Source organism: Haliotis rubra, unplaced genomic scaffold (genome assembly GCF_003918875.1).
Source record: "Haliotis rubra isolate DU_JTF1 unplaced genomic scaffold, ASM391887v1 Scf1414, whole genome shotgun sequence".
NCBI lineage: Eukaryota > Metazoa > Mollusca > Gastropoda > Lepetellida > Haliotidae > Haliotis > Haliotis rubra.
Window position 1 is genome coordinate 173,396 of NW_025765353.1, and position 16,799 is coordinate 190,194.

General features: G+C 44.7%; 1 protein-coding gene across 3 annotated transcripts; it reads left to right on the forward strand.

The window, feature by feature from the left end:
• The first annotated feature begins 2,039 nt into the window (after positions 1–2,039).
• On the forward strand, positions 2,040–5,877 carry LOC124269054. 3 transcript variants are annotated; one of them, XM_046704069.1, is made up of 4 exons: positions 2,087–2,110; positions 3,845–3,905; positions 4,068–4,136; positions 5,033–5,877. In XM_046704069.1, the coding sequence occupies exons 1-4, from the start codon at positions 2,102–2,104 to the stop codon at positions 5,686–5,688; spliced, it is 795 nt and encodes a 264-aa protein (XP_046560025.1). In that variant the 5' UTR covers positions 2,087–2,101; the 3' UTR covers positions 5,689–5,877. The 3 variants fall into 3 exon arrangements, with proteins under 3 accessions (XP_046560027.1, XP_046560025.1, XP_046560024.1); XM_046704068.1 differs by lacking the exon at positions 2,087–2,110 and adding an exon at positions 2,927–3,042; XM_046704071.1 differs by lacking the exons at positions 3,845–3,905; positions 4,068–4,136 and having other exon boundaries at positions 2,040–2,110.
• The last annotated feature ends 10,922 nt before the right edge of the window (positions 5,878–16,799 follow it).

Genomic DNA, 16,799 nt, shown 5'->3' on the forward strand with positions numbered 1-16,799 from the left:
CTATTCTATTTCAAATTACTGCCTCGTCTCTCACACAATACAATACACTGGTGTTAGTTCTGACATACACAGTCTAGTGCGTCTTGCAATTTATTGTAGTTTGCTTCGGTTATAAGCTTTGTTGGATTTTGTTTGTTGTGTAACGCTGCAATGAGCAATATTCCAGCAATACGACGATAGTCTGTAAATAATCGAGTCTGAACCAGACAATCCAGTGATCAACAGCATCTGCAGAATTTGGATACTATAACGTGTCAGTCAAGTCAGCGAGCCTGACCAACCAATCCCCTTTGTCGACTCTTGCGACTTTTTCAAACCCGGATCATGACGAGTTGTTGCTTTCCTGAATGTGTGTCTGGAACCTTTTTATTATATTTAATTAATGTTTTTTTAGGAATCATTTGTACTGAAAATGTGTTAATGTCAGGGACTAGCTGTTATTCTTCACAGAGACTAACTCAACGAGACATTGTGTTGAAGACACAGTGATATGTCTTATTTGAATAGATGGACAAACAGAAAATGCAAAGTTAGGGATATATGAAATGCTTAAACTGTCTGGTAACACATCAGGAATAGGATTTTACAAAATGTTATATCGGCCTGAAGGTACATTCGTCAGTGAATTTGGAAAATATAGGAAAGAAATCTGTCGAATGGAGCATGCAAATCACAATAACCACTTTTGACAAAACAGGTGTTTTTACGGGTGCGTTGTCTCGAGGTCAAATATTTATACACGAGTACTTGAATATATGGATAGGTATAATTACAGATTTCAAAACTCAAGTGTTTACGATTGTGTGGCACGAACAAAACTTTGCAAAAACACTCCAGAGAACGGCAAAAACGGCTTTCAAATGGTCTATTTTCCACATTCTACTGTGGACCCAAATGCCTTTGGTCACAATAAGCGATTTGACATTCGGTGTAAAATTAAACATTGAGATGCCTGTTAACTGTTCTTTGGGTGCAAACTATATGTTGGTTTACAAACTAACTATCTCACCATAAGGGGAAATATAACAGTGATCACTCATTAAAGTCTACTGTCTTTCAGAATGGACATCTTCCCAAAGTGCTCTGTCTGTCACCAGCAGTTTGTCTTCAAAGGCCCGGCCCCCTACCTACTGCCCTGTCTACACGTGTGTGAGACGTGTGTGACATCTGCAGCTGCTGGTGTGATATCATGCTCTACTTGTCAGACGGAGGTCAACCTCACAGACACAAGCCTCCAGAAGGATGCAGTGAGACAGAAAGAAATATTCCATCTGACAGTCAAACATCGCCCCACAAAGCTTCTCTGTACAAATGAAGATGACGGCAACCAGGCTGTGTGTTGGTGTCAGGAGTGTGAAGGAGCTCCTCTGTGAATACTGCCAGAATATGCACAGCAGCCTCAAACCTACCAGAAAACATGTACTTCAAAACCTCAGCGACTTTAAACCAGCTGTCTCAAACATTCCAACCCCTTGCAGTATCCACAGTCCTGACTCTCTTTATCTTTTTGATCGGAGATGCAACATTTTGATTTGTGGAAGATGCAGAATTGAAGATCACGCAGATCATGAAGTTGAGAAGTTAGATGTGGTAGCTGAAAGTATCCTCAAACAGCTGGACCAACACAAAACTGAGCTGGCAACCTTACAAGCTCGCCAACAGTCCAACATTCAGAATATCAGACAAGGGACCGAAATCACAGATACAACGCACAACACGTTGGAAGAAAATATTAGCCATACTTTTAGAACTCTGCGATCACAACTTGATCAAAGGGAGAAGGAACTTCTGACTGATCTTGAAGGTCAGACGAAGGCGACCAAGACAAGTCTCCGTACTCAGCTAAACACATGTGAAGAAGCTTCGAAGAAATGCTCTGAGGTTTTAGACTACGTCACCAAGGTTCTCACGTATGCCTCACAATCAGACCTCTTGGAGTTGGAGAGTTCTGTAAGGGAGGCAACTCGGGCTTTCCTTGACACTGTTGAGACTCAAACACAGGACATACCCGCGGCTGTTTTTAACAACAACGGCTTGTCAAAGCTGAAATCAAACATATCACGGTTTGGGGCTGTCGTGACCAAGGACATGGAAAAACAATATGCAAGAGGTATTTATATGAGATATGATTGCACGTTCTTTTTTATTGCGTGTAGGAGTGGAACAGCGTTCTATAGTGCTTACAGATGCACTATTCTTATGGATACACAATGCCATTTAGAAAGTGATCAGCGTTGATTTTTTATTGCGTGTAGAAATGGAACAGCGTTCTACAGTGTTATGTTGTATTTGGGACTACACGTTCTCAGTAAATTACAGATTCTATGACTGTTTTGGGTCTAGAATCCGTAATTTACTAAGAAGCGTTCTTCAAACTGACGTTGTCTATTTATAGCTGTCGGCCATGTGGGCAGTGTCAATTCACATTTGTCAGAGGGATACACAAAGTACATGATGTAGTCTTCCAGTTGTCAGACTTCCATTTCTATGGAAACCTCGATGGCTGAGTATGTTAGATCGCTGACTTTATGTGATCGGGTGCCTGAAATTGGGTGCCTGAATTTGTACTTTATGGAAAAAGTGTAATCCCAAATATAACATGTGAGATATCATTCTCAGCAACTCGAGTTTTTTGCTCGAAAGATAACTCATATTATACTTAAAGCACCGGTAGTTATTGACACAATGCCATTGTCTAGTCAGCCGAGTTGTATTAGATACTTAAAAAACACGCACTTTATAAACAGTAACACTTCCTCATAATATACTCATGCCAACAATGGTTGTCACCCCCTTCAATTGTTTTAATTGGAGAGGTGTGGGGGTTGGGGTGGGGAGGGGTGACAACCATTATTGGCATAAGTATATGTTGGAATTTCACAGTCGAGATTTCTTATGGATGTCCCATTATCGCTGATAGGGCGTAAAGCACCAATTATTCATTCATTCTTAAGGGTGTATTTACATCATGGTGTTGTTTCAGACAAGGAAACTCAAACTGAACATGACTTCATAGCTGAGATGGAAATGAAATATAAGAACGTGAGTTTGGTAATTAAAATAATATAATGCACCATAACCGCTAAAGAAGAGCGTATGAGATAGTATGTATGACTACAAAGTATTAAATGCACTAGAACCAATTAAAGTGTAAGACAACGATCTAAAATATTTTGAATCCGTTTTCAGAAGTACATGTCCATAATTACCTATCTAATGTCTACAGCACATCGCTCGCCGCGAATAGTGGGGTTCATTCATTCATTCATTCATTCAGCACATCGGAAAACAGAAGAGGATCATTGACTGAGACAAAACCAAAATTGAAATACATGCAAGCTATATAAGAATTAACAACCTGAGACTGATATGCTTTTTAAACATTCACTTTATTAAAACGAAGTACAAGGTAACTTCAGTTATTTTGGGTCACGCTGGAGACCCGGGTTCGATTCCCCACATGGGCACAATGTGTGAAGTCCATTTCCATAGTGATATTGCTGGAATATTGCTAAAAAAATGTGTAAAGCTAAACTCACTAACTTACTCATTCAGTTATTTTGGAGGTATTCGTTGACAACGAAGTGGGCACAATTTATAGATAACACTTTTATAGTGACTACACATCGTAGGCCGTTATAAGGTTGTCAGACAATGTAAAGCAATCCAGAAACATCGCTGTGCCAGTAGATAAAATATACCGCATATTCGGTACATAGTATGTTCTTTTCCGAGTTAAGTTTAAAATATTTAGATATTTGTACTTACCTATCGCCTACCTTCCCATATGTCCCGACATACATACTTACAGACAATAATGTCTTATTAAGAGTTATCTTTTCAGAGCATCGATGAGAACGAAAACATCGTGAAGAGAGCCTCAGAAACCACCCATTTTCTGCTTGGTAAAGTCCAGTCACCTTTGTTCCTTTACTTTCTTCATTCAGATAACTGAGTCCAAGTTCTAACACTAAAATGTTGGCCTGTGTGTTGGCTTAATTATTGACATTCACTACAAGATATGAAAATGTTGTTTTATCAAAGTGATGGCAATGTTGATGTTGCAGGGTTGCTCAGTGAATGCGATGTTCACCTGCTGAAACCAGACGCCTTGGATAAGTCGATGGTGCTGAAGTGTACGTTCATAATCTACCCATTTACCATCTATGCTTACACTACAGCCTCCGAACCTATTGTCACATCATGGAGGTGATTTTGGGGGGCTTGGCTACATTAGCCACCCAGTGTATTCTGTAGTAGAATGTTTTGGAACAACTGTTTGGCTAATGATCGACGTACAAAGTGTTTGTTTGTTTATTGTTTGTTTATTGTTTAACGGTGCACTCGGCAATATTCCAGCTATATGGCGGAGGTCTGCAAATACTCGAGTCTGGACCAGACAATCCAGAGATGGACAACATGAGCATCCATCTACGCAATTGTGATACGATGACATGTGGCAACCAAGCGAGCCTGATCACCCGATTCCGTTAGTTTTCTCTTACGACAAGCATAGTTTGCTGAACACAAATTCTGATCCCGATGTCAATGCTGTCTATATTTAGGATACAGCAGCATCATCCTAGAGAGAATTTGTCTTCTGAATCGGTGACACCTGATTAGTGTTTGCTGGACTGGTCACTTATTGTACCTTCTTTCAGAATGTTACACTCAGTAGATACGATGTTTATGTGACAGGGCGTGAAATGATATACATGTGACATTTTCGCTTTGTCAGCTTCCTGTGGCCATGTGGACGAGCCATCACACTTCCAATCAAAAGGTCCATGGTTTGAATCCGATAACGGGATACGGTAGTTTTATGGCCTGTACATAACAATAAGTGATCAAAACTGACCTTCACGTTGTAGTGTTTTTTATAATTTTTGTTCTTAAGATTATCTTTTACTCGTTTGTTTGTTGTTTAACGTTGCATTCAGCAATATTCCAGATATGTGACGGCGGTTTGAAATTATTCAGACAACCCAGTGATTGACAACATGAGCATATAATCCACGTTTATGTGTTGTAGGTATACATCTGAAGTATGACACAGATAAAATTAACCTTGACGAAGCTCACATCAACACAGAAGGAGACTTGATCAACAGCCAGTCTGACACCAGGTCTGCAGGGAAAGGGAGACTGACGAACTACTGTGGCACATGCAGCACTATCCCCCTCCCCTTGACTGATTGTCCCCAGTACTGGGAGACGGAGACCAGGGTCGGACTGGACAATACACTCACATGGGGCAGTCTCATCCTGGAGGTTGGTGTCTGTGCTGAGGGAGAGATGGACATGACTTACAACGTAGCGAGTCGTCCTCATGCCTACTGTATGATCGTCGTCCAATGTCCTACTCATGAAGGGATATGTAGGAAAATCAGGAAGGAGGGAAAGGTTGTGTTACATCTACCTGACACCATCCCCAACACAGCAGGGGCATCACACACACTACACTACGGTGTTGTCTATGATGACGCCAGGAAGAAGATTGTCTTCATTGATGTGAAGGAGAACAAGGTGATGTCGACGTTAGACAATGTAGACTCCAGTCAGCCACTATGGCCGATATTCGGGGTGTATAACCCATCTCTCCTCACTGTCAGCATGAAACTTGTGGTGGGCAGTGACATCAACATGACAGAGGAGAAGAAAGCAATGATTGTCAAGGCGCTGTCGTGATGTGGCATGCTAAAGGCGGGCATGGTGGTGAGTATGATCACACCCAGATACGTATGTATCAACATGACGGAGGAGAAGAAAGCTCTAGTTATAAGACACTGTCATGATGCTATGTTATCACACCGGCGGCCACTGTCGTGAGTAGGAACACACGGAGATATGTACCAACGATATCAACATGACTGGGGAGAAGAAAGCTCTAGTTATAAGACACTGTCATGAGGCCATGTTATGACACCGGCGGCCATGGTGGTGAGTAGGAACACACAGAGATATGTACCAACGATATCAACATGACGGGGAGAAGAAAGCTCTAGTTATAAGACACTGTCATGATGCCATGTTATGACACCGGCGGCCATGGTGGTGAGTAGGAACACACAGAGATATGTACCAACGATATCAACATGACGGGGGAGAAGAAAGCTCTAGTTATAAGACACTGTCATGATGCCATGTTATGACACCGGCGGCCATGGTGGTGAGTAGGAACACACAGAGATATGTACCAACGATATCAACATGACGGGGGAGAAGAAAGCTCTAGTTATAAGACACTGTCATGAGGCCATGTTATGACACCGGCGGCCATGGTGGTGAGTAGGAACACACGGAGATATGTACCAACGATATCAACATGACGGGGGAGAAGAAAGCTCTAGTTATAAGACACTGTCATGATGCCATGTTATGACACCGGCGGCCATGGTGGTGAGTGAGTAGGAACACACAGAGATATGTACCAACGATATCAACATGACGGGGAGAAGAAAGCTCTAGTTATAAGACACTGTCATGATGCCATGTTATGACACCGGCGGCCATGGTGGTGAGTAGGAACACACGGAGATATGTACCAACGATATCAACATGACGGGGAGAAGAAAGCTCTAGTTATAAGACACTGTCATGATGCCATGTTATGACACCGGCGGCCATGGTGGTGAGTAGGAACACACAGAGATATGTACCAACGATATCAACATGACGGGGGAGAAGAAAGCTCTAGTTATAAGACACTGTCATGAGGCCATGTTATGACACCGGCGGCCATGGTGGTGAGTAGGAACACACGGAGATATGTACCAACGATATCAACATGACGGGGGAGAAGAAAGCTCTAGTTATAAGACACTGTCATGATGCCATGTTATGACACCGGCCGCCAGCGTCATAAACATGGCAGAGAAGAATGTTGTGGTTATTTTATGATGATGGTTCTTCAGACAGACAGAGAGACACTAGTCTATATCCTGTCTAAGCAAGATGCTCCTCCCTGATTACTACTAATCTCCTCATCGTGTTGCTGGCAGAACTTGAAATGTTTGTATTATAATAGCTTTCTACACATTGTTAACGTAGAGGACACTGAGTCCAGCCATACTGTACACATTGTTAACGTAGAGGACACTCAGTCCAGCCATACTGTACACATTGTTAACATAGAGGACACGGAGTCCAGCCATACTGTACACATTGTTAACATAGAGGACACAGGGATGTCCAGCCATACTGTACACATTGTTAACATAGAGGACACGGAGTCCAGCCATACTGTACACATTGTTAACGTAGAGGACACAGGGATGTCTAGCCATACTGTACACATTGTTAACGTAAAGGACACTGAGTCCAGCCATACTGTACACATTGTTAACGTAGAGGACACTGAGTCCAGCCACACTGTACACATTGTTACCATAGAGGACACTGAGTCTAGCCATACTGTACACATTGTTAACGTAGAGGACACTGAGTCCAGCCATACTGTACACATTGTTAACGTAGAGGACACAGGGATGTTTAGCCATACTGTACACATTGTTAACGTAAAGGACACTGAGTCCAGCCATACCGTACACATTGTTACCATAGAGGACACTGAGTCTAGCCATACTGTACACATTGTTAACGTAGAGGACACTGAGTCCAGCCATACTGTACACATTGTTAACGTAGAGGACACGGAGTCCAGCCATACTGTACACATTGTTAACGTAGAGGACACTGAGTCCAGCCACACTGTACACATTGTTAACGTAGAGGACACTGAGTCCAGCCACACTGTACACATTGTTAACGTAGAGGACACTGAGTCCAGCCATACTGTACACATTGTTAACGTAGACGACACTGGAGTCCAGCCACACTGTACACATTGTTAACGTAGAGGACACGGAGTCCAGCCATACTGTACACATTGTTAAAGTAGAGGACACTGAGTCCAGCCACACTGTACACATTGTTAACGTAGAGGACACAGGGATGTCCAGCCATACTGTACACATTGTTAACGTAGAGGACACTGAGTCCAGCCATACTGTACACATTGTTAACGTAGAGGACACAGAGTCCAGCCATACTGTACACATTGTTAACGTAGAGGACACTGAGTCCAGCCATACTGTACACATTGTTAACGTAGGGGACACTGGAGTCCAGCCATACTGTACACATTGTTAACGTAGAGGGACACGGAGTCCAGCCATACTGTACACATTGTTAACGTAGAGGGACACAGGGATGTCCAGCCATACTGTACACATTGTTAACGTAGAGGGACACTGAGTCCAGCAATACTGTACACATTGTTAACGTAGAGGACACTGAGTCCAGCCACACTGTACACATTGTTACCGTAGAGGACACTGAGACCAGCCATACTGTACACATTGTTAACGTAGAGGACACTGGAGTCCAGCCATACTGTACACATTGTTAACGTAGAGGGACACTGGGAGTCCAGCCACACTGTACACATTGTTACCGTAGAGGACACTGAGTCTAGCCATACTGTACACATTGTTAACGTAGAGGGACACTGAGTCCAGCCATACTGTACACATTGTTAACGTAGAGGACACAGGGATGTCCAGCCATACTGTACACATTGTTAACGTAGAGGACACTGAGTCTAGCCATACTGTACACATTGTTAACGTAGAGGGACACTGAGTCCAGCCATACTGTACACATTGTTAACGTAGAGGGACACGGAGTCCAGCCATACTGTACACATTGTTAACGTAGAGGGACACTGAGTCCAGCCACACTGTACACATTGTTAACGTAGAGGACACTGAGTCCAGCCATACTGTACACATTGTTAACGTAGAGGGACACTGGAGTCCAGCCACACTGTACACATTGTTAACGTAGAGGACACAGGGAGTCCAGCCATACTGTACACATTGTTAACGTAGAGGACACTGGAGTCCAGCCATACTGTACACATTGTTAACGTAGAGGGACACAGGGATGTCAGCCATACTGTACACATTGTTAACGTAGAGGACACTGAGTCCAGCCATACTGTACACATTGTTAACGTAGAGGACACGGAGTCCAGCCATACTGTACACATTGTTAACGTAGAGGACACGGAGTCCAGCCATACTGTACACACATTGTTAACGTAGAGGGACACTGAGGTCAGCCATACTGTACACATTGTTAACGTAGAGGGACACTGGAGTCCAGCCACACTGTACACATTGTTAACGTAGAGGACACGGAGTCCAGCCGTACTGTACACATTGTTAACGTAGAGGGACACTGAGTCCAGCCACACTGTACACATTGTTAACGTAGAGGGACACAGGGATGTCCAGCCATACTGTACACATTGTTAACGTAGAGGACACTGGAGTCCAGCCATACTGTACACATTGTTAACGTAGAGGACACGGAGTCCAGCCATACTGTACACATTGTTAACGTAGAGGGACACTGAGTCCAGCCACACTGTACACATTGTTAACGTAGAGGGACACTGAGTCCAGCCATACTGTACACATTGTTAACGTAGAGGACACGGAGTCCAGCCATACTGTACACATTGTTAACGTAGAGGACACTGAGTCCAGCCACACTGTACACATTGTTAACGTAGAGGACACAGGGATGTCCAGCCATACTGTACACATTGTTAACGTAGAGGGACACGGAGTCCAGCCATACTGTACACATTGTTAACGTAGAGGGACACAGAGTCCAGCCATACTGTACACATTGTTAACTCCAGCCACACTGTACACATTGTTACCGTAGAGGGACACTGAGGACTAGCCATACTGTACACATTGTTAACGTAGAGGACACTGGAGTCCAGCCATACTGTACACATTGTTAACGTAGAGGGACACTGGAGTCCAGCCACACTGTACACATTGTTAACGTAGAGGACACAGGGATGTCCAGCCATACTGTACACATTGTTAACGTAGAGGACACTGAGTCCAGCCATACTGTACACATTGTTACCGTAGAGGGACACTGAGTCCAGCCATACTGTACACATTGTTAACGTAGAGGGACACTGGAGTCCAGCCATACTGTACACATTGTTAACGTAGAGGACACGGAGTCCAGCCATACTGTACACATTGTTACCGTAGAGGACACTGAGTCCAGCCACATACTGTACACATTGTTGTTACCGTAGAGGACACTGGAGTCCAGCCATACTGTACACATTGTTAACGTAGAGGACACTGAGTCCAGCCACACTGTACACATTGTTAACGTAGAGGGACACTGAGTCCAGCCATACTGTACACATTGTTAACGTAGAGGGACACTGGAGTCCAGCCATACTGTACACATTGTTAACGTAGAGGGACACAGGGATGTTTAGCCATACTGTACACATTGTTAACGTAAAGGACACTGGAGTCCAGCCATACCGTACACATTGTTAACGTAGAGGACACTGAGTCCAGCCATACTGTACACATTGTTAACGTAGAGGACACGGAGTCCAGCCATACTGTACACATTGTTAACGTAGAGGACACTGAGTCCAGCCATACTGTACACATTGTTAACGTAGACGACACTGAGGTCCAGCCACACTGTACACATTGTTAACGTAGAGGACACGGAGTCCAGCCATACTGTACACATTGTTAACGTAGAGGACACTGAGTCCAGCCACACTGTACACATTGTTAACGTAGAGGACACAGGGATGTCCAGCCATACTGTACACATTGTTAACGTAGAGGACACTGAGTCCAGCCATACTGTACACATTGTTAACGTAGAGGGACACAGAGTCCAGCCATACTGTACACATTGTTAACGTAGAGGGACACTGAGTCCAGCCACACTGTACACATTGTTAACGTAGAGGGACACTGAGTCCAGCCATACTGTACACATTGTTAACGTAGAGGACACGGAGTCCAGCCATACTGTACACATTGTTAACGTAGAGGGACACTGGAGTCCAGCCACACTGTACACATTGTTACCGTAGAGGACACTGAGTCTAGCCATACTGTACACATTGTTAACGTAGAGGACACTGGAGTCCAGCCACACTGTACACATTGTTAACGTAGAGGACACTGGAGTCCAGCCATACTGTACACATTGTTAACGTAGACGACACTGAGTCCAGCCACACTGTACACATTGTTAACGTAGAGGACACGGAGTCCAGCCGTACTGTACACATTGTTAACGTAGAGGACACTGAGTCCAGCCACACTGTACACATTGTTAACGTAGAGGGACACAGGGATGTCCAGCCATACTGTACACATTGTTAACGTAGAGGACACGGAGTCCAGCCATACTGTACACATTGTTAACGTAGAGGACACTGAGTCCAGCCATACACTGTACACATTGTTAACGTAGGGGACACTGAGTCCAGCCATACTGTACACATTGTTAACGTAGAGGACACTGAGTCCAGCCATACTGTACACATTGTTAACGTAGAGGACACAGGGATGTCCAGCCATACTGTACACATTGTTAACGTAGAGGACACTGAGTCCAGCCATACTGTACACATTGTTAACGTAGAGGACACTGGAGTCCAGCCATACTGTACACATTGTTAACGTAGAGGACACTGAGTCCAGCCATACTGTACACATTGTTAACGTAGAGGACACTGGAGTCCAGCCATACTGTACACATTGTTAACGTAGAGGACACAGGGATGTCCAGCCATACTGTACACATTGTTAACGTAGAGGACACTGGAGTCCAGCCATACTGTACACATTGTTAACGTAGAGGACACGGAGTCCAGCCATACTGTACACATTGTTAACGTAGAGGACACGGAGTCCAGCCATACTGTACACATTGTTAACGTAGAGGACACTGAGTCCAGCCACACTGTACACATTGTTAACGTAGAGGGACACTGGAGTCCAGCCATACTGTACACATTGTTAACGTAGAGGACACTGGAGTCCAGCCACACTGTACACATTGTTAACGTAGAGGGACACTGGAGTCCAGCCATACTGTACACATTGTTAACGTAGAGGACACTGAGTCCAGCCATACTGTACACATTGTTAACGTAGAGGACACAGGGATGTCCAGCCATACTGTACACATTGTTAACGTAGAGGACACTGAGTCCAGCCATACTGTACACATTGTTAACGTAGAGGACACTGAGTCCAGCCATACTGTACACATTGTTAACGTAGAGGACACGGAGTCCAGCCATACTGTACACATTGTTAACGTAGAGGACACTGAGTCCAGCCATACTGTACACATTGTTAACGTAGAGGACACTGAGTCCAGCCATACTGTACACATTGTTAACGTAGAGGACACGGAGTCCAGCCATACTGTACACATTGTTAACGTAGAGGACACTGAGTCCAGCCACACTGTACACATTGTTAACGTAGAGGACACAGGGATGTCCAGCCATACTGTACACATTGTTAACGTAGAGAGGACACTGAGTCCAGCCATACTGTACACATTGTTAACGTAGAGGACACAGAGTCCAGCCATACTGTACACATTGTTAACGTAGAGGACACTAGAGTCCAGCCATACTGTACACATTGTTAACGTAGAGGACACTGAGTCCAGCCATACTGTACACATTGTTAACGTAGAGGACACGGAGTCCAGCCATACTGTACACATTGTTAACGTAGAGGACACTGAGTCCAGCCACACTGTACACATTGTTAACGTAGAGGACACAGGGATGTCCAGCCATACTGTACACATTGTTAACGTAGAGGGACACGGAGTCCAGCCATACTGTACACATTGTTAACGTAGAGGACACAGAGTCCAGCCATACTGTACACATTGTTAACTAGGGGACCAGCCACACTGTACACATTGTTAACGTAGAGGGACACTGAGGTCCAGCCATACTGTACACATTGTTAACGTAGAGGACACTGGAGTCCAGCCATACTGTACACATTGTTAACGTAGAGGACACTGAGTCCAGCCACACTGTACACATTGTTAACGTAGAGGACACAGGGATGTCCAGCCATACTGTACACATTGTTAACGTAGAGGACACTGAGTCCAGCCATACTGTACACATTGTTAACGTAGAGGGACACAGGGAGTCCAGCCATACTGTACACATTGTTAACGTAGAGGGACACTGAGTCCAGCCATACTGTACACATTGTTAACGTAGAGGGACACGGAGTCCAGCCATACTGTACACATTGTTAACGTAGAGGACACTGAGTCCAGCCACACTGTACACATTGTTAACGTAGAGGACACTGGAGTCCAGCCATACTGTACACATTGTTAACGTAGAGGACACTGGAGTCCAGCCACACTGTACACATTGTTAACGTAGAGGACACTGAGTCCAGCCATACTGTACACATTGTTAACGTAGAGGACACTGAGTCCAGCCATACTGTACACATTGTTAACGTAGAGGACACAGGGATGTTTAGCCATACTGTACACATTGTTAACGTAAAGGACACAGGGAGTCCAGCCATACCGTACACATTGTTAACGTAGAGGACACTGAGTCCAGCCATACTGTACACATTGTTAACGTAGAGGACACGGAGTCCAGCCATACTGTACACATTGTTAACGTAGAGGACACTGAGTCCAGCCATACTGTACACATTGTTAACGTAGAGGACACTGAGTCCAGCCACACTGTACACATTGTTAACGTAGAGGACACGGAGTCCAGCCATACTGTACACATTGTTAACGTAGAGGGACACTGAGTCCAGCCACACTGTACACATTGTTAACGTAGAGGGACACAGGGATGTCCAGCCATACTGTACACATTGTTAACGTAGAGGACACTGAGTCCAGCCATACTGTACACATTGTTAACGTAGAGGACACAGAGTCCAGCCATACTGTACACATTGTTAACGTAGAGGACACTGAGTCCAGCCACACACTGTACACATTGTTAACGTAGAGGACACTGGAGTCCAGCCATACTGTACACATTGTTAACGTAGAGGACACTGAGTCCAGCCATACTGTACACATTGTTAACGTAGAGGACACTGAGTCCAGCCATACTGTACACATTGTTAACGTAGAGGACACTGAGTCCAGCCATACTGTACACATTGTTAACGTAGAGGACACTGAGTCCAGCCACACTGTACACATTGTTAACGTAGAGGACACTGAGTCCAGCCATACTGTACACATTGTTAACGTAGAGGACACTGAGTCCAGCCACACTGTACACATTGTTAACGTAGAGGACACGGAGTCCAGCCATACTGTACACATTGTTAACGTAGAGGGACACTGAGTCCAGCCACACTGTACACATTGTTAACGTAGAGGACACAGGGATGTCCAGCCATACTGTACACATTGTTAACGTAGAGGACACTGGAGGTCCCATACTGTACACATTGTTAACGTAGAGGACACAGAGTCCAGCCATACTGTACACATTGTTAACGTAGAGGACACTGGAGTCCAGCCACACTGTACACATTGTTAACGTAGAGGACACTGAGTCCAGCCATACTGTACACATTGTTAACGTAGAGGACACGGAGTCCAGCCATACTGTACACATTGTTAACGTAGAGGACACAGGGATGTCTAGCCATACTGTACACATTGTTAACGTAGAGGACACTGAGTCCAGCAATACTGTACACATTGTTAACGTAGAGGGACACTGAGTCCAGCCACACTGTACACATTGTTAACGTAGAGGGACACTGAGACCAGCCATACTGTACACATTGATGACACTGCATTGTTAACGTAGAGGACACTGAGTCCAGCCATACTGTACACATTGTTAACGTAGAGGACACTGAGTCCAGCCACACTGTACACATTGTTACCGTAGAGGGACACTGAGTCTAGCCATACCTGTACACATTGTTAACGTAGAGGGACACTGAGTCCAACCATACTGTACATTGTTAACGTAGAGGGACACAGGGATGTCCAGCCATACTGTACACATTGTTAACGTAGAGGACACTGAGTCCAGCCATACTGTACACATTGTTAACGTAGAGGACACTGGAGTCCAGCCATACTGTACATTGTTAACGTAGAGGACACTGAGTCCAGCCATACTGTACACATTGTTAACGTAGAGGGACACAGGGAGTCCAGCCATACTGTACACATTGTTAACGTAGAGGGACAGGGAGTCCAGCCATACTGTACACATTGTTACCGTAGAGGACACTGGAGTCCAGCCATACTGTACACATTGTTAACGTAGAGGACACTGAGTCCAGCCACACTGTACACATTGTTAACGTAGAGGACACTGAGTCCAGCCATACTGTACACATTGTTAACGTAGAGGACACGGAGTCCAGCCACACTGTACACATTGTTAACGTAGAGGGGACACAGGGAGTCCAGCCATACTGTACACATTGTTAACGTAGAGGACACGGAGTCCAGCCATACTGTACACATTGTTAACGTAGAGGACACTGAGTCCAGCCACACTGTACACATTGTTAACGTAGAGGACACGGATGTCCAGCCATAATGTGTACACATTGTTAACGTAGAGGGACACTGGAGTCCAGCCATACTGTACACATTGTTAACGTAGAGGACACTGAGTCCAGCCACACTGTACACATTGTTAACGTAGAGGACACTGAGAGGTCAGCCATACCATACTGTACATTGTTAACGTAGACGACACTGAGTCCAGCCACACTGTACACATTGTTAACGTAGGGGACACGGAGTCCAGCCATACTGTACACATTGTTAACGTAGAGGACACTGAGTCCAGCCATACTGTACACATTGTTAACGTAGAGGACACAGGGATGTCAGCCATACTGTACACATTGTTAACGTAGAGGACACGGAGTCCAGCCATACTGTACACATTGTTAACGTAGAGGACACTGAGTCCAGCCATACTGTACACATTGTTAACGTAGAGGACACTGAGTCCAGCCACACTGTACACATTGTTAACGTAGAGGACACTGGAGTCCAGCCATACTGTACACATTGTTAACGTAGGGGACACGGAGTCCAGCCATACTGTACACATTGTTAACGTAGAGGACACACGGGATGTCCAGCCATACTGTACACATTGTTAACGTAAGAGGACACTGAGTCCAGCCATACTGTACACATTGTTAACGTAGAGGACACTGGAGTCCAGCCATACTGTACACATTGTTAACGTAGAGGACACTGAGTCCAGCCATACTGTACACATTGTTAACGTAGAGGACACTGGAGTCCATACCACTGTACACATTGTTAACGTAGACACATTGTTAACGTAGAGGACACAGGGAGTCCAGCCACACTGTACATTGTTAACGTAGAGGGACACTGGAGTCACAGCCATACTGTACACATTGTTAACGTAGAGGACACTGGAGTCCAGCCATACTGTACACATTGTTAACGTAAGAGGACACAGGGATGTCCAGCCATACTGTACACATTGTTAACGTAAGAAGGGACACTGAGTCCATCCATACTGTACACATTGTTAACGTAGAGGACACTGAGTCCTAGCTACATACTGTACACATTGTTAACGTAGAGGGACACTGAGTCCAGCCATACTGTACACATTCGTTAACGTAGAGGACACGGAGTCCAGCCATACTGTACACATTGTTAACGTAAGAGGGACACTGAGTCCAGCCATACTGTACACATTGTTAACGTAGAGGACACTGAGTCAAGCCATACTGTACACATTGTTAACGTAGAGGACACTGAGTCCAGCCACACTGCACACACATTGTTAACGTAGAGGACACTGGAGTCCAGCCATACTGTACACATTGTTAACGTAGAGGACACGGAGTCCAGCCATACTGTACACATTGTTA

Bases quoted from the DNA above. Each gene is read 5' to 3' on its own strand.
- LOC124269054 (XM_046704068.1), top strand. From the start codon at position 3,022: ATGGAAATGAAATATAAGAAC. The intron at 3,043-3,844 runs GTGAGTTTGGTA...TTATCTTTTCAG, and splicing joins TGGAAATGAAATATAAGAAC to AGCATCGATGAGAACGAAAA. The intron at 4,137-5,032 runs GTACGTTCATAA...TATGTGTTGTAG, and splicing joins TAAGTCGATGGTGCTGAAGT to GTATACATCTGAAGTATGAC.